This window comes from Myiozetetes cayanensis, unplaced genomic scaffold (assembly GCF_022539395.1).
Source record: "Myiozetetes cayanensis isolate MyiCay16 unplaced genomic scaffold, myiCay2020 scf10, whole genome shotgun sequence".
Taxonomy (NCBI): domain Eukaryota; kingdom Metazoa; phylum Chordata; class Aves; order Passeriformes; family Tyrannidae; genus Myiozetetes; species Myiozetetes cayanensis.
Genome location: NW_026086605.1, coordinates 15,699,315 through 15,718,416, shown reverse-complemented (window position 1 = coordinate 15,718,416; position 19,102 = coordinate 15,699,315). Strand labels below are relative to the sequence as shown.

General features: G+C 37.3%; 1 protein-coding gene across 3 annotated transcripts in view; it reads right to left on the bottom strand.

Annotated features, from left to right (window-relative positions):
- Window positions 1-19,102, bottom strand: part of BLNK (B cell linker) — a 100,594-nt gene that overhangs the window by 79,559 nt on the left and 1,933 nt on the right. For 2 of the 3 annotated variants that reach the window (XM_050337839.1, XM_050337894.1), the window contains exons 1-2: window positions 16,734-16,839; window positions 12,156-12,218 (exon numbers count right to left, since the gene is read on the bottom strand). In XM_050337839.1, coding sequence (XP_050193796.1) covers window positions 12,156-12,218; window positions 16,734-16,808 — 138 coding nt within the window. In that variant the 5' untranslated portion in view covers window positions 16,809-16,839. Of the gene's footprint in view, window positions 1-12,155; window positions 12,219-16,733; window positions 16,840-19,102 lie in introns of those variants that run through there. The other variant, XM_050337848.1, reaches the window with a different exon arrangement.

The window sequence follows — 19,102 nt, the reverse complement described above, 5'->3', positions numbered from 1 at the left end:
TTGAACATCAATGTGAATGCTTTTTTTTTTTTTTAGTGGGCTATGAGCAAAATGAAATACTTTATTGGATAAAACAGGTCAATTTTAATTACATAAGCTTCTTCATAGTTCAACAAATACTATAAGTACTATTTTCTACATGGCTTTGCACATTCACTCTAGTAACTAGAGCTGATAGCACTGACCATATCACTTCAATTATAGGATGCAACTATTTGTAGCTATTTCTGGTGCAATAGAAGTGTAAAAAACATAAGAAAACCCCAACTCCTTAATAATTTAGGATCTCCACTGGAGGATGTTGTTGCTAAATCTGTATTTTACCTTCACGTATTTTTCTCAGATTTGAGGGGGAGGGAAACATAGCTTTTAAATTTCAGACATAAAGACTTAGAAAATGAAATCAATTTAGAAACTTCTCCTTATAAATTAATGAAATAAGCCATAAGGATGTGCACCTCCTACATACACCTAAACAGATGTGTTGCATTTCTACACCAGAAAAATAAAGCATTAAGTAATAAAAGTAAATTGTATTTTTATTTCATATTTTCTACAGCTTTTAACATGTGACTGTGATTGCCCAGCCATATCATCTACCTGCATAGTATGACCAGATGTCTTCTAGAATGCTTAAATAAGTAAAAACAAATTATATTTTTTCTCCTGTTACATTACCTGCCGAGTAAAAGACTGTAGCATTTCACGCTGTAAGATGTTTCTAAAATGACTTCTGCTTTCCATTATTTTCTCTGTGTGAGAAAGTGAATCTGCAGCTCATTCAGATGTGTATGTGAGCATGCACAGTGTTCAGATGATGGATGTTGGGATAGCTGTTGACCTTCTGACTGATAACCAAGCTTATGCAGAGTATCTGTGAATCTGGGTACCGTTTAACATGACAAAAGTGGCTCTGTTTGGCTGTAGCTGATTAAAATTCATGAATAGGGGTTACTTCAAGCTGAAGCTCAACAAAGGCAAAATCATATTCAAGAAACTCTTGACTTTCAACTTCATGTTATGCTGTGGAAATCCAGGTATTGTCTGCCAATGTCTGATTATACCAGTTTTATCTGTGCTGCCAAAATGGATATTTCTCCTATTTGCAACCAATGTGCTGGTTTGTGTGTTATGATGAAAAACATAGGAAAATATAAAAAAAATCCTATGACCTAATTGTTGAGTTCTTCAGTTTCTTATGTTCCTGAATTTATTCATGAGCACAGCCACAAAAATCCTTCAAGACCCAACAGAAAATGTAGCACTACACTGTAAAGTTCAAGAATACTTAATTGGACAGGGAAAAGGAAGAAACGATAACACCATAAATAATGCATGGTACAGTTCTAAAAAAGACTGAAGTTTTGTCAGTAGAGGACTTTCTGTTCAGAGAGTGTATATATGACCAAATATAACCCCAGGCTTTGGGGATGATACCCTCATTCTTACAGTAATTATTTGCCTTCCCCCCCCCCCACCGCCTCTTTAAAATTCAGTGCTGTGTTTGTACAGATGCATTTCAGATACTCTGAAACCACCTGAATCAAAAACATTCAGGTAAGAGATTGAGTTTTTGAGGTTGGTTGGTTTATTTGTTCTAGTGAAGAGTCCCCTTCACTTACCAATGCATTGCTGGCACATATAGACATTTTTCTAATCTGATTTTTATATACTGCAGGACCCAGACAGTCTAATGCACAAATGAAGCATTGCATTTCCCCCTTCACAGGAAACTAGGGATTAAGGGCAAATGTCAACATTTACCTTGAGTAGTTCTGAGTGAGTGAAACAGGTCATTGGCTATAGGTAAATATACATTTGTAATCTAATGTCTGTATACTTTTTTTAATCAAAAAAGCTCTATAACTTGTTCATCTCTCATCCTACATTCAGGCAGTTAAGGACCCTACCTACTTGTATTATGCTGATCAGATGTTCTAGTTTACTGAGACATTTAAATAAGTTTAATGGGAAATCAAGTTTTTACTCTACCAGGGTCATTGCATGACAAATCAACTGTGGGCATTTGTAGTTTTACCAGTTCTCAACCTTATGCTTTTCAAGGACTATGTTGCAATGGATGGAAACAATAACACCTTTTAAAAGTGTAAATTGAATCAAGTATCAAGGGGCAAAATAGTTGAACTCTTAAATGAATAAACCCAGCTACACAGGAGGAGTGGAGGAAATAAACAGAAAACCAAAAACAAAACAAAATAAAAACATTCTACAGCAGGTCTCAAGAATATTAATAAACAATTTAAAATATCCTTCATAGGAACTTTGTGCCTATTTGTTTACTAATACAAAGTCAAATGCTGCAGGTAATAGTCCCCACAGGAAACCAAGTACCCTACAAATAGAAACTATGTTTCTGCATTTGCCACACTGATGTGAATTCTGGATAGTTTTTAGTATTCCAGAGACCTAAAATACATGAAATGATTGAAATTCTTATTCTTCTAAACACTGGTTTTGTAGGACCGCTGGGAATTCTAAATTCTTTCCAATGTGCCTCTTCCTGAGCACCAGTGTGTGATGTGGTTTCCCAGCAATGCAACCCAAACTTCAAGCCGGATTCCCTAATGGTCGAGCCTGTGCTTATGCACAGAATTGGCACTGGGAAAACTCATTAATGAAAGATCTCTGCAATTGCATTTGTTTTGTTTTTATTTTTTAATGTGAGTAAATTCCATGAGTTTTTAGATATGGGAAGGTTGATAAATATTTAATAGTGTCCTCTGAGCCATGCTAGCAATGGCTGGAAGCTTTCTTTGCTCTTAGCAGTGTGCTGATAGCTGACAGGTTCTACAAGTCATGTGCTGATCATTTTAAATTAAAGATAATATTGCACTGAAATGTAGCAGTCATTACATTTGTAGCAATCTACAAATTTGGTGTTGCTCTCCTGTTTGCCTTTTTATTTTCTTCCCCTTAGCATCACGTTTATTCAGAGCAGATGTCATCCTGTAAAAGAAAACAGGAATGGCTTCATTTTACTGAGGGAAACCCCCTGACACTTGGTAGCTTGGTCTTTCTGCCTCAGTGTTTCTAATTTCTATAAATTTGCATTGCAGACTTCATGGATTTTCATACAGCCATAACAGCTCAGTCAGCATTAGCAAAATGTGCTCAGGCTGTTGTGGGTTATATCTAGTTCTTAAGCTACAAGCGTGTCTGTGTGAAAAATTTACCAACAGAACTGTCCTGGCATAATCATCCTCACATAACATCCCGGTGGATGTCCTGGTGGGAGTAACAGTCTACATGGTTTGCTTTAGTTCATGTCACTTTACATTTAGTAGCTTTGTAGTAGCAGTATCCAGACAGATAGTGCTGGAAAAAAGGATAGTCCTTTCTCTCTCTCTCTTTTTTTTTTTTTTTTAATTAAAGCTGCTTTAATTTTTTATTTAGAATTATTTCTAGCATCTTTCATTTCTCCAATTAGGACTCCAGTTAGTTCTTTAACTGATAGCAGCTTGAAATATATCTCCTTGGAAACAGCTCATTTTGGTGCTACCATCACCCACTGCTTCAAGTACCATGTTAATATTTGGGGCCTTTCCAGGTTCCCTCTGTATGGAATAGAAACTTACCCTACAGCCAGCTATATTTAATACAATCCTGTTTTTACCTAAAGTTGATGAAGTCCTTACTTTCTAAACCCAGTAGAAATAAACAATTTAAAAGTTCAGGCTCTCTCTCCCCAGCCTATTCCCAAGGAGCCCCTTCTCCCTGCTATGTTGTCTGGTTCTCACAGGATTTTCATGTTTTCAGTGGAATTGTATGCATTCACCTTTCCAAGCCAACAAAGCCCTGAGAGTTGTCCTTTTCTTGGAAAAACTCCTCTACAACATTGATTTTTAGCCTTCCTTATGCTTTGTCATGAGAATTGATAATATTCAGGTGCCTTTTAGTCTTTGCTGCAGAAAAAATTATTTTCTCAGAAACACCTATCAGGTTGAGAGCTCTGTGGTCCTTCTCACCAACAAGACAGTTAAATCCGTGTGAGTGGGTTATCCTTGGGAACTCCTGGCTTTAATTGCATCTGCTTCAAATTTATTGTCAGCTTCTTTCAATTGCCGTGATGCTAAGGAATGATAGAAGTATCAGTTTAGTCGGGTCATGGAGGCATTTCTGTAACATGATTACTAAATTTCCAGTATTTCTTTTTGTTCTTAAAAGAGCCCACAAATTTTGGGTTCATAGGAAACAGTATTTACAGAAGGAGATGCTACTTGCAAATTTATTAGTGTTCCCAACAAATAGTTCAGTTCTTTCTCAGTCTTTGAAAACATTATTTTAAATTTTAAAAGCCAAGTGATCCTGCAAAACCTGTGTTCCCAAACTTTTTCTTCCACTCTGCCAGCAAGGGACAGCACCCATCTTACAAACGTAGCCTTGTCTCGGCTGTATCTCTGGGAAGTTCTCACTGGCCCAGTGTAGTTCTCTGTCAATGCAAAAGCATGAAGTAGAACTTCCTCAAATGCTTCTTTGAGCCACAGTTGGTTAATGCTTTCCAACTGCTGTGTGCCTGCAGTGGCATTTAGTCAAACATAGAGAAAGCTGTCTGTAATTGTCTAGTCTGGTAGCTTTGCATGGCTGGAGCTGCAGCTATCAGTATGTAATGGCAAACTGGGTCCACCCTTACGGATGCTTATATATATAAAACTAGTTTTAATAAGTATGTACTGGGAGAAGAGAAAATCTGCTATTTCTGAGCTATTTTGCAGATTTCCTGTTGGACTTGCTCACTGAAACTTAGAACTAAATTAAAGAATCCTTATGATACTTACAATATGCTACTGATTATTTTTCTGCCCCCCCCCCCCCTTTTTTTTTTGTTTTTTTGGTAGGATCAGTCTTGTACAGAAAATAAACAGTGATAAAGTGTACTTGACATTTAAGTTTCCCACATTCACCTGCCTCTTTAAGGATAAAATAAGGAGTGGAGAATTAGGAGTTTATAGCTTTGTATTGGAAACAGATAATGTGAAAGCATAAGGACAAAATTTCTGATTAGGGATGCTAGAAGATTTCTGAAATGGTTAGCAGCTGGTATTTAACAATGGGAGAGTGATTATAGTTTCTGGTTGGATTTTTAAACATTACTAATAATTCTGGGCATTTTGGGTGTTTTGAAGTTGCAACTTATATGTGTTGTAAAAGCTTCTGATTTTTCAGGAAGGAAAGAGTACAAAAGCAACCAAAATGAAGATTGTTCAAATCACAAACTGTCTCAAAAGAGGGAGTGCGCTTATATAAATAGGATATTTGAACAAACTAGAAACAGGAGGAAATGAAAAATTACAAAGCCTGAGACTGTGGAGTTTTCCTACTTTTCAGCTAAGGGCTAAAAAAGTCCACATTAGAAGGAAACTATGGCACAACAGCCTAAAAATTTCCACAACTTTTCCATTCTTTTTCATGTTTCTTGAACTTGAAAGGTACACGGAACTTAATAACATTTAAAATTATCAGTAAACTTTAAGAAGAAAGAATCCTATGTCAAAAGATAGTTCTTTAATCTATATTTAATGTAATTATGACTAACATGACATTTAGAACTTGATTGGATTGTTGTGTGCTGGAGCTTAAAGACTGCAAAGCAGGCATGCACTTCCAATCATTCACAGCTACTGCATAAAGCAAAACAAAAAAAATGTTCAAATAATTTCTGGCAGTAAAATTTGAATATGAATAGACATGCTCTTCTGTCACAGAAAAAATTACGGGACCACTCCTGCAATAAATAGTTTTGCACTGGCTCAGGATTTCTGACTGCACGATTACATTGCTAGATTATGACATTAAACAGTTTTATTATAGATATTTGAAAATGCTTGGCAGGAAAATAATTCAAAATGATTGGATAAAAATTCAGTTTCCAAGCTAACATTTATGGGATTCTGGTGATAATGATGTTTGACTTTGTATCTTAGTCTAATAATTTCTTCTGAGTGTTTTCATTATAATATTTATATATTTTTAACCAATAAATTAATAGCTAAAATAATTTGTGTTTTTATGCACCAGATAATGATGCATAACTTCATGGTACCCTAGGTTTCAGAAATTATGTCTACATTTAGTAACCTATCTTCATCTTTATCTTTTTGTGGATTTTTTGAAGAATAAGGATAAATATGCAAATTTTGCTTTTACTTTACAGTTGCCTTATGCTTTGTTGTTGATACATGAATATGTAATGCCGTTGGACCTTACTACTTAATTGAAGATGATTGATAAGTAGCAGAGGTGCTAAGCTGTAAAATATCTCCCTTTTAGCTCTGGTCTCTAGGTCTAGTTATTTTATATGCTAAATAACATTTACCTCCTTTCTGAGGTATGTTCTTATCATTTTCCTCTTCTTGAAATGACTATTAAGTAACTGTAATTCTGTTTTCAGAAACAGTTTGCTCTTTGGTTAGAGGCAGAACCAAAGCCATCTGTACTTGGCAGCCGATGATGTTCAGGGCCACTTAGGGAGCTGTTATTACCTGTCCCTTTCCTCAGCCCCCACTGCATCGCTCTGCAAGAACTGCTCGGGGGCAAAACTTGCACTTCTCAGCTCTGTTACGTTTTCTGCCTTCTGTTTTAATGCTTTGCATCCATCTCCCTGGAGGAGAAACTATTTTTGGTTTCTACCTGCCCTGAAAAAATTTCATTTTAAACAGCTTTATTTTCACCGTGTTTTCAAAGTCTGTAAAGCACTTGCTATAGGGGTAGGTGCCGAGATCACTTGTCTTTGCATAAAAGAGATCAGGCTCTTAAGGTGCCCAACTCCTACCATTATCCAGGCTCTTCATTTGGAAAGTGAGCCTGTAGAAATACCTGGAAATTAAGGTGTTTCTGAAAAAGTACTTTTCATATCTGAACCACCTCTGCTGCCTCTGACTGGAAACCTCTACATCTGAGAAGAATGGAAATAAGGAAAACCTGTAGGACTGAACCCATGAAAAATATCAGCAGGAGCAGTTTCTGTCCATGACCAGTAGAACCCAATTAAGGAGCAAAGGGAAGGAGGAGCCTGGCTAAAAGAACAGAAGCAAAGCACTAGATGTTGGAAGGCACCTAAGGCAAGGAGATGTAAATAGGAGGGAGCAAAGAGGGGCTCAGCCCTTACTAAGTGCATTGGGGAAAGGTGAGGGGTGTGTGTATGTCAGATGGTAGATAAATGTGAATAGGAGAAAGCAACGGCAGAAGAATAGAAATTGTGCAAAAATGCAATTAAATTAATACAGCTAGGTGGCCTAATCATATTTTGCAGCTGAAAATATGTATTTTTGTAACATCACTTTTCTGTGGTGAACAATTGTTGTTTTTTTGCTGTGGTGACCTTGAGTATTTGCCAAAGGTGGGACAAACAATGCCTACGCTGCTTCCACTCATACAGCATACCATACCACAACATACACTAAAACATTATTATTAAGGTTTTGTGTGATTGTAAAAAGCTCATTTTATGGCTTTCTGAGATAAGCAGTATACTATTAAAGCTTTGCTATGAACTTGTGGCATTAAGCTATCAACAACCAACCCAAGAGTAGGACTCAGCAGTACCTGCACCTTGCACCTTATTTCTCTGACCTTCCCTGTATGCAAGCTTTCTATGCTTGCTTGATACCCAGGCAAAACACTGCAGGAGTTTTTTGTCCCCTTCCCAGAAGAATTAGGTTATAAAGATGTACTTAGTAAGTCTAATTTCTGTTGTTTATGCAAGACCTAGAAAAGATTCTCATCCCTTCCCCCTTCCTCTGGAAACTCAAGGCATTGATGGTCTGAATTTCATTTGTAAAACTAAGTGTACAGGGGTGGATGTCAGAACAGAACCTGATGTTGGTTAGCTTTTTTTCCTAACAGATATCCAAGCAGCCCAAACTAATTTTAATCTGTCCTTCCACCTACTCCCCAACCCTGTGCTGTGAAATTACCACTCTCAGCATTAGGAAAAACTTTTAGCTGAAACTGGGGAAAGTGGTGCGGGACTCTGCAGCTTTCAAATAGCAGCAGCAGAACACTAGCTGTGGTGTGTGTAGTTGCTGTGGTCACTGGAGAAAGCAGATGTGGTATCTGTCCTTTCCTGTCTGCTGCTTCTGCATTGCAGGGATGGAAGTGAGCATCCAAGTGAGACAATAGTTGCTTTTTCTCAGTAGCAATGCTGACAGAAATGAATGTCAAAGGACAGGCTCGTGAGTTGAACCTGGCAAGCTCTGGCAGTGTTTTGCCCTGACAGGGAGTCAGAAATCTCCCACAGGAAGACACAAGTTCTGTTCTCTAAATGTTATTCAAAAATCCTCAGCAAAGTATTGCTGAATAACATGGGTCTGGTTCTCTCCAAGGCATTCCTATTCCAACCATGCAATTCAAAACGCATTTTGAAAAAGCAAGAAAGGAGAAATACATGAAGGCTGTTTAGAATCAATGTCTGACCATTTTGCTGTGTTTGAGATTTCTTTTAGTAAATTTCTATATACAAATCCTATAAGAAAGTCTACCTTTTTTCAGTTCTGAAGTTCAAGTAAGACTTCACTATTTTTTTGGTATCTTTTTCAATCTGTCACTGGGAATTCAAAACATAATTTGAAAAAAAACATCAAAGAAGCAACCTACACTTAGAGGGAACTGAAAAGCAGGAGTACAGTGTAGCAAGTTCAGACATTAAAAAGCAAGAGAGAATATAATATGCTCTGTGCAATGCAGCTATGGCTAAATGCTGATTTGCACATTAGGACTAGATTAGCATCACTCAGATGTGATCTGCATATTGAGTAACTATCACAAGTATGGTACTATTGATGAAAAATGAAACTGCATGGTACAATTCACATCTAATATACCACCCTTTTGTGTTTTTAGATTCTACAGAAGTGTAAAGGAAGAGCTATTACTTATAAATTTTTATAAAATGCATGTAATTTAGTTTCCTATAAAAGTTCAGTTTGATATTCAGTATGTTTATAAAATGGACTATAATATTACCATAAAAGTGATTGTCTTTTAGCTACTCAAAGACAAGAAATATTCAAAGAAATGACCATATAAATGTTGATTATTTCTATTTTGAAAGCAGTGAAATCAATTTAAGGTGTTGTGGCTAACTTATCACAGATATTGTGGCTATAATATCTGCATGACTTGACTTCGAACACTCTAAACTTCAAAAAGACCTTAGTATTGATAAGTTCATCTGATTCACTTTCAAATAAAATGTCATTTGCATTTTATGCAAAGGACATATACAGGATGGCCCCTTAAGAAGTTTTTCATTAGTTCAGTGGTAGGCTTTAAGAATAATTACTTTCTGCAGCATTTCCCCAACATTTGACCACATTCCCCTTTAGAAAGATTAAAAAGATGAGTGCCCTGCTGAAACCACACAGGAAACAGAGGCACATCTAGTGGGTATTTATATCCCATGGTTCAAGTGCAGCACGAGGCTGCACGTGTTTCTTTCCAGGCAAGGTTCCTTCCAGTGCTGTGCACCAGCGGGCCAGTATGCCACCTGCCCCAGGGGCCACTGCCTCTGGATTTTGGCAGATCTCACTGCTACAGAATCCCTGTGCTGCATATGCTTCATGTGTTATTTCCATAGCGGAGGTTTGGGGCAGGCTGAAGGAGTTTTACAGTGAGAAGGGTTTGTCTGAGAACTGTGAAGAGCTGCTGGTAGGCATGAGGATGGCTCCCCTTGGGATGTCATGCCAGCCTTTAGAGGCACTGTGGTGTGCCTTCTGCAGCAACACTCATGATGGAAGACAATTTTTCAGCCCGTGGAAAGGTAAACAGTAACTTGTGCCTCTCTGAATGTGTGGCGGGGGAAAGTTCAGTGTGTTCTCATGGCAGATACCACAGAGCTGCTTTCCTCTTCATCAGGCTAGAAGGAATTTTCTATCCAGGGATTCCTAATGGATCTCATATCCAAACAGATCTGCATCTAAATATGAATCTAACATTGGGTAGACATATAGAAACAGTGCACATGTATCAAGAGCTCTACATGTGTTCACACTGTCGCTGTGCTCATGCAGATAGTGTATTTGCTTTTAAAAAGTTATTAATATGTGAAGGTAAATCTGCCACTCCTATTTTGTAGATGGCATCAGGCTTGCTCAAGTGTTTTGTTTTATGGGTTTTTGTTTTTATTTGTTTGGGTTTTGGGTTTTTTTGTTTTGGGTTTGGGTTTTTGTTCACTGCTGTCTAGCAATAGATGGCCAACTTTAATAACTCTGAGCTCAGTGTCTGAAGGTGATATTGAGCTTCTGTTTAGGCTTTGCAAACAGCAGTGGAAGGAAATCTTAAACTGAAGTGCCAGACCTTGGGTTCTTGCAAAAGGTAATAAATACACAAAATAACAGCATGAGGATTTTTTGAATTTTGGAGTTCTTGACACCTCCACACAAACCAGTAAATCCAATGAAGGAATCACATTGTAGGTGACATAGACAGAAACTCCCATTTTTCTGAGTGGAAAAGTGTACCTTAGGCATCTGATTACTCCATCAGATATTAAAGTGGATCTTCTAAGGGTGTGATTTCTAAACCACACTTTGTAACAGAGAAGGAACATTTAATTCCTGGTATAATATGGATTTCTTGTGTATTTGGCTAGGAGCTTAAAATAAAAGCCTTGGCTGTTGACTTCATTACTTACAGGTTAGCATACATATTAGCTTGTACATAGGAGAACAGTATCTTAGAGTTACTCAAATAATACTATTAATGATAGCAAAATATAGGTTCTTGAATAATTTTTTTAAAAGTATTGTCATAAATAATTCTGTTTCAAGCATACAGATTTATTATGTTGACAATGCTACTGAACAATTCAATGGAATTTGTAGTAAGGTTTCTGACAGTGTGTGAGACCTGTCTCATTTTCTCTATAATGACATAAAAAATGGATGATGCTCATTGTATCACATGTATAATGTCATGTTTTCTGCAGAGCAAAATAATCTTTAAAGACATGTTGAACAGCCTGTGTAGTTTGGAGAACATACTAGCAAATGCTTTCATTTTTAGTCATACTGCTTTTGGTATTGCAGACTGTCACCAAAGATCATCCATTGTTCTCCTTGCTTGTTTCACTTGTGTTTTGAATAGGTTACCAGTAACATCTGAAATTACTTCTCAGATCCGCTGTCCACTGCTGCTTACAGCTTTATTTGCAGCAGGCACAAGAAGAAAACACAACCACCCTTAGGTTTAACTTCACTGCCTCTCATCCAGCAATGGAGACTACAGCACCTTTAGTGATTCAGTTTAGAATGGGTGAATGGGACAGGAATCAGTCTGTATTTACAGCTTTGTTAGCCCTACTGTGCTAGCATGAATTTTTAGTAAAACCCAATTTTACTGTGGCCATGCATGCACCTGTGGTCTAATGAATGAATCACTTTGCAGGACTGAAGCCCTTGATAGCATAAACAGCAGGTAAAACTCCTGATGCACCCAGGAAATAGCTTTGTTGAGCAATGAATTGCCAAGCAAACATAGTATCTCTGCATTGCATAAATACACCATAACAACAATTCTACCTTTAAAATAGATCTCAAGGAACTTTTGCTTCAATAGCTGGAATTAGTGGTATTGGAATTGCTGCAGTTCAAGGAGTTATTCTATTTGTGTCTTCTAATTAGTTGAAATCAATTAAACACACTGTTATGCAAAAAAATTCTACCTAGGTCAAGAAAGAAAGTTACCAGATTTTTTCAGACATTTTTTCCAATATCTCTAAACTTTTATTGTAAAATTTATGTAGAAGTCTGTACTGGTAAATATCCTTAATCATGCAGGTTTTATGAAAAAGCTTTTACATAAACAATGGCTTTAAAACATGTCTATTGTTAAAAAAGCTGCCAACCTGCTTCAAGTAATATTTCATGAGACGTTCCCTGACACGCCTGTGTACTAGTGGCTGATACTAAATATCTGCCCTTTCTCTGGAGCAGGGGAAGGGCTGGCTGCGATTTCTTTTGTGTAGGGAGATTCCTTGAGTCAAAGGTGTAAATCAATCCACTAAAATGCAAAACCAGAGCAACTGATGTAGTGTGTATACAGAAGGAAAATTTCAGATTGTTTCCTGGCACTGTAAGGAATACAATCCTCAAACTGAGATATGGTTTCATGATAGCTCTTACAGAATATTTGCTTACCAAGAAGTGAGATCCGTTCATGCACAGTTTTTCTACAATCACAGCAGATTCAGGCATTCCAAACTGAGGAGAGAATAAGATAGAATTATTACAACAGTATGAAACTTGCTATTTGTAAACAAACTAATTAATATTTCTGTACTCAAATACTCAGGGTTGTGGAAATAGTTATACTAATTAGAAGAAGAATATTGGACAGAATAACTATAATGCTTTGGCAGTGACTTTCTCATGAGAGATAAGATAGGGTCTTCCCTCTTTTTTAGGAAGAAAGATTACAGGAGATAAGGGCTGATAAAACTGTGAATGGAGTAGATGAGATGAAGTTATGAAGCTGCAAATATAATATAAATGGAGCAAGGAGCCCAGGAGAAATATACTGTGGAACTTCAATTGCTGTGGGACAAGAGGAGGCCAGGGTTAGACATAGGTTGAAAGGTATTTTGAAGCAAAAGTTCATCAGTAGCCATGTCATCATCCCATAGGCCTGTTTAGCAACCTATGTATGCACTGCTGATTGCTTGGCTTCAGCACCAGATATTTGAACTAAGTGTGTCTTGCACTTATCACGATGATGGGCATTCTGAATTTCAGTTCAGAAAAAGGATTTCTTTTCTGTAACGTGGTGGTGGTGTTTTTTAAGGAAGTTGGTGCTGACTATAAATGATAATGGAACAGGAATATCCAGAAATGTTACATCTCTAAATAACACTATTACTAAATAATAATTTGGAAAAAAAAGTGGACATGTCAGATTTCCTTTATTAAAAATCAGTAAGGAATGGAGCAGGGCTAAAGATATCCTAAAAATCTCACTGTGTGTTAGATGGTTCAGTGTGGCTTCTCAAAGAAATTAAACTGTTATGCATGGAAAGTGGCAAAAAAAAAAAAGAAATTTTTTATTTAGGAATGTACCACTCTTGAAATGAATTTTACTGTTCATAATGCTTAGCTGTAAATGTCTGTAGCAGTGAAGACCAACTCCGACACTAACAGAGAAATATTAGTGAAAATAAATTCTTCTCATATTTATGTGGCTTTTCCAAGATAATTCTTTATTTCTAGACTACTTAAAACTGGTCATGCTTAAACATTCCAAGTGTATTTGATCTACTTTTTGATATGGAAATTTCAGGTTCAGGCATACATTCAGACTGGTTTTTGGCCTACTAGCTGATATTCCTGAGTTTATAATTTTTTCGTACTATGACTGGGAGAGTGCTGCTTGATTGCAATACAGAATAGACCACAATTCAACCGAGAGGGTTGCTATGGGTGTTGGACCAATGAGTGTTTGTGAATTGTGTTGATTTGCCATCAGTTGCACTGATGTTGGTGCAGAGAGAAAGAATCAAAGCTATGCACACTTCCTGCTCTTGGCTTTTGCCCATCTGTTTGTAGTTATTAGCTCTGGTGAGCTGCTTTTGAGCTTTGCCTTATGCTATTAATCAAGCATCTAACTTTTGTGTAAGGGAAAATTTGTTCCCTTTACATGATTAGTTCATCAGACAAGTGGATGTCTTGCTACCGATGTTTAGTGATGGCCGTGGAATCTTTCATTTTGTTACAAATACATTAAGATCAGTTTTGAGAAGAGGACCAGACTACATGGCAAATGGAGGCCAAGTAGGCAAACCCTGAACACAACTTGGAATGTCACAGGGTTGTTGCAATTATAGCATAGATACGAGGTAACAGGGAAGTACATCCAAAAGCAAAATCAATATGGTTAAATATTATTTAGTAGTCAAGTTATTGATTTGATACAATATGCCTTTTATGGGGCTGGAAACACTTTGCAGAATGGCTAGTTCATAACTTCTGTACTTATGACACACAGATATCTATATAATCAAGACTTTCAAAGTTAAGAAAATGCTAAAATTGCACTGTAGATACGTACCTACCCATTTTACATAAATATTATGGCAGCAGCATCAGCAGACTTCTTCCAGAGAACCCAGCCTCAGCCACAACACATAAAAGCTGATGTTACTTTCCTGAACTGCTGTTTGATATATTGTGTTCTGTTCAGTGCTTGTCTGCTGTCTTGCATACCTGTAGTGCACAGTATCAAAGCTTTCTCTGAACCCAGAATGATTTTTTTATTTGACCTGTTCTGCAGCACTCTTTATTGTCCAAGTGCTTCAGAAAGACTAATAACTGCTTTTTCTGAGGCCACCCTGTGAGACCAAAACTCCATTAGTAAGGGAAGTTGAGGTGCGTGAAATAAAAACCTTGTACAACATCCAGTGTTTTTGGATGCCTAACTACAACTGTTTAGATCCATGAGATATACATATATATTTGTATATTCAATATCTTGCCATTTTACCTTCTGAGAGGAGCTGCCACTGTGGTTGCAACTCTTGCTTCTCACTGCCTCAGGTCAAGCCCTTGGGCAGTATCATGTTTTTTCTGGGTGACTTGCATGTCTTCAGATAAAAATATAGATCTGGGGCAGTGACAGAATCTGATATTTCAGGGCAGAATTAAATCAACATTGCTATGTATTCATTCTCTCTTTTTCACCAAGCCTTGTGCCTTGTGCACCTTACAATTTCTGTAACAGCCGAGAGTAGTGCATAAACCTGCTGGTTTTTCTGCACTGACAGAGGCAGGTGTTTGTGAATGGAAAAGGTAATATGTGAAGAAGCAATTATAGGCTATTGTGGTGTGTATGTGAAAGGTGAGAAATTCAGGTTTTAGAGGTAATCCCAGTTCTGGCACATTTCAGTGCTTGTTTCTATAACCTTAACAGTATTTTAGGCTTCATGCACATGCAAGGCCTATCTCAGGGTGGGGAGATCCAGCACAGCCTCCAGTGTGTTGTCTGACTACAGACATGATGGTAGCACGTGGTGCTGAGACTCTTTGGAGTGCTGGCAGTGGGAGCTGACAACTCTGTACACGGTGGCCACAAGCAGATGGCTGCTGCTTCCAGTGTAGAGTGGCCAAGCACTTAATGTGGGTTATCCTATAGTAACTGGATTATTTAGCTGCTTTAATCAGCGATGAGAGTGTAAGCATAGGCATTAACAGCTTTTTATAAAGTTGGAAGATACTCTCTTAACAAGTATGAAGCCAGTAGTTATGGTGTGCCTGGAATATCCCTGAAAGCCTCTGGGTTGTTGAACAATTGTTGTTAACTTTCTGTCTTCTATTCTGCTGTAGAATTGCAGAACTTTAAAACCATTATACCTTCTATAAATTAGTCTGACTTCCTTTCAGCTGAAAGGCTTTGAGCTAATTAATCCTCTGAGTAGCTGTTCACAGTAGTAAGTTCACTGGTTAGCTGATATGTTATCATTATGGTATGAATTAATTCCATGGAACAGGTTAGCTTTCTCAACGTGGGAACAATTTTCCACCTGTGGTACATCTCCATTAGGAATCTGTTTGTGGTTTTGTTGTGTTGGTTTTTGCTTTAATTGTCCAGGAATGAGCACATGTATTTATACACAGGCAAGATGGAAAAATAATAATGCAAGATGGAAAAATAACAATACAAAATGAACATCTCAAACTTTGCATGGCTACTTTTTGCATGGCTGCAAATGGAACTCTTGTGGGAAGACTTCATGGCACTCTTATTTTCCTTGACAAAAATTGTGTGCTCCTTCAATAGAAAAGGATGAGAAACCTTAATGACAATAAATTCTTACTTTTAGTGTAAAGAAGGTACTGCAAAAGATTGGTGCTTCTAGAGTTAGAATTAGAATAAACACAAGACGAAAAAAATCTTATCTAAAAAATTATAGAGAGAAACTTGTCTAAAGACAAAAAGAATTTAAAGTGAGACTATATTTGCAACCACAGTGAATGGACTTCATAAGTTACAGGTAGAAGTCTAAAACCTGAGTCATACTAGTCAGTAAGTTATAAGGAAAAATATTATATCAAAAAAGGCTATATCATGGAGGATATATTTTATATATCTGGGAGGAGATTACTAAAGTAGTGAAAGATGTCTGAAAATGATCTTGGAATACTCTGTGCAATTCAGGTTATTTTACATATACCAGAAAGGACATTATAGAACTAAGAAATGTACAATAAAAGAATGATTCAAAACCCCCAAAAAGCTCAAGTACCTTAAGCAACATTTAGCAACTACTGTGGGTATATATGCATTGAGAAGAAAAGATTAACAGTAAATTCTTATTGAAAGGCTGTAAATTATAAAGTTATATTCTAATATAAAACCTAGACCTATTTTCTGTGAAATGGTTATTGCTTCCCATCAGGAAATAAATTTGGGCATGAAATACCTTTTCTCTTATAAGAAATATCCCTGTGAGCAAACATTTTTTGTATGATTTGTCATGTAGGAGATCTTAGCTAGCAGCTTCTACCATGAATTAGATTTCTATAGAAAACAGGAAAGTGCCAAAAACCTCAAGTAATATTAATAAGTTCTTGGGGGTGGCAATTGGTGATTAATCTATTTTCAGTACTAATGAATATTTGTTCTAGATTTAGGATAATATATCTGGTTTTCAAAGATCAATCCAGTAAGAGTTTCTGCTAGCTGAATATAGACTGAACTGTCTTAAGTGTTACATATACATTCAGTACCTGTCTTAGGAGATCTGCAACTTGAAAAGTTGTCCAGTTCTCAAATTCCTCTTGAGATGGTAGTTTTGTGGCCATGTTTTCTATCCAGGGAGAAAGACTTAATCTATATGAGTAACACTGAACTGTTGCTTTATTGGTTTTTACTGAACTGATGTAGAAATCCCAGGAGGAAGTCCTTTTTGCTACTTTTTTCCTGTTTGCTCACTTAAAGTGAACGCCCATAAAGAGTGATTTAGGAAGTACTAATGTTCTTGTGTGAGCAAGTCCAGTATAAGGAAACTGTAAGTTATTGTATCTACATATGCACATATCTGTCATTACTGAAATCAGTATATAAAACATTTGAATCATCAACATCTTGGAGGTTTAAATATGGAAACTGTTTTTCATATCTATTACAAAAAGAGTTAGTGTTAGCTGTCAGTTGCCTACCTTGAACTCCTTGACTCAGCTGCCTGGTTCTGCCTTCAGATTGCATTTGACTTGTTTGTGGGTTTTGACATATTTTGCTGTGGTGTTTAGACAGAAACAATGGAGCTCAGTTGCAGAACTTTCACTTCCATATTGTCATATCATATAATCTCATTTTTTGTCAAGTTTGGACATCATACTTTTGGACTTAGATAAATCACTCAGTTATTCTAAGATGATGTATGATCTAAAATTTTTGGGGTTTCTTTTTTTTTTTTTTGTGTGTGTGTGTGGTTTTGTTTGTTTGTTTTTGTTTTTGTTTTTTTTCCCTCCTAGTCATTATTCTAAAGAACAAATTGTCAGTCAATTCATTCCAGTGTTACATTATCTTTTCAAAAGGTGGGGCTAATATAACGTGCTTCTACTGAGTCAAACCATACGCTCACCCAGCCCAGCATCTTTTCTGACTGTGGCCAGAAGTGAGCTACCTGGGAAACTGTAAAGAAAGAGGGCAAGCACATAAAACTTCCAGTCTTATCCCCATCTCCAACTATTTTGAACTTGAGGACTTACTGGTCTGAGTATGGTTTCTACTTACACTCCATGCATATATGTTACACTAATAATTCCAAATTTGGAGCCATGACCGCTGTTCAAGGAGGTTCAATGAACTGGGTGGGCACAGCCGGGAATTTCTCCTGGGTTGCAGGAGCAGTAAGACAGATGTTTTTAGTGGAGGTTGAGGCTCGTGTGGAGTCAAGGGAGCAGTGCTATCAAGGCTCAGGATGGGAACTTCTGGTCCTTTCCCACCCCTGTCCAGACATCTCCTCTGAGCTGCATTCCTGTCTCACTCAGTCCTTCTCTTTCTTTTCACCTCTAATATGAACACAGAATACGCTTCTAGTTGGAGAAAACAGGATATGAATTTTTTAAATTGGAGAAGGGGTCAGGGTACATATTCTAGTATAAGGGGGGAATGTTTTAGAGTCATTGCTCTATAAAATGGGCAATAAAATTGCCAAGATGCAGCTGCAGCTGTTGAAACAAACCCAGATTATTTTGCTCAGCAATTCTGAGTCACCACAACAGGACAAATATGAAAGCTTCCATAAAAGGCCAGAGACCAAAGAATGTTATATTCTGCTTTCCAATTACTCTTCCTGTTTTATTTCCCAGTGCAAAATGGATTTGGGGCACATGTTCAACGACTGAAATGGATTTCAGATAAGTTGAAATGTCTCATCTGCCATCCTTCAGATTTCTCTGAATGTATTTTTACTGTTAGGGTGACTGACAGGTCCATTGTTGACAGTGAATACTCTTTTTGCTATCTTGTGATTTTGCAGAATGGTCAGTCTGGCAAAACTCAATTCCTGGAATTTCAGAAATGAGATAGAAGTCCTTGCAGCTTAAATTTGGCCTCCTCAGAATAATCTCCAGGTGCCTTGCTGGTATATTATAAAAAAATTATGTTGAATTACATAGTGTTTTGTAGTGTTTAATATTTCATAGTGTTGGCTGTGAGTTTTTCCAAAGGGGAGTCCACCATCTCCCTGGATGACAGGAGGCATCAATGCTCCCTTCCACTGTGTGCAGGACCAGAAGAGAGGTACATGTATTCCTTAAGAAATTTTGCTTGCCTTGGTTGCACGCAGGAGTGATTTTGTCAGTTGTTGTGTCTTCATGTGTGGTAGAGGTGGGAAGCAGCTGGGTGGGAGATGTGTGAGTTTACAGGTTTAATGGCCACTTATGGGAAACAACAAAATAACAGATGCCATCAGGTGTGAAACATGGATAACGTGAAGCGCAGCAATGCTGTTATTTATGCAGTACAGGCTGTTTGGTTACTGAGTAGGTGTAAGCCAGTTCTAGTTCAGAATAACTCAAAGGCAAAATAAAAATAGTGCTTTAAGAATTTTGCAATTCAGTGCACGCTACCAGCTGTACCTGCCCCTCTT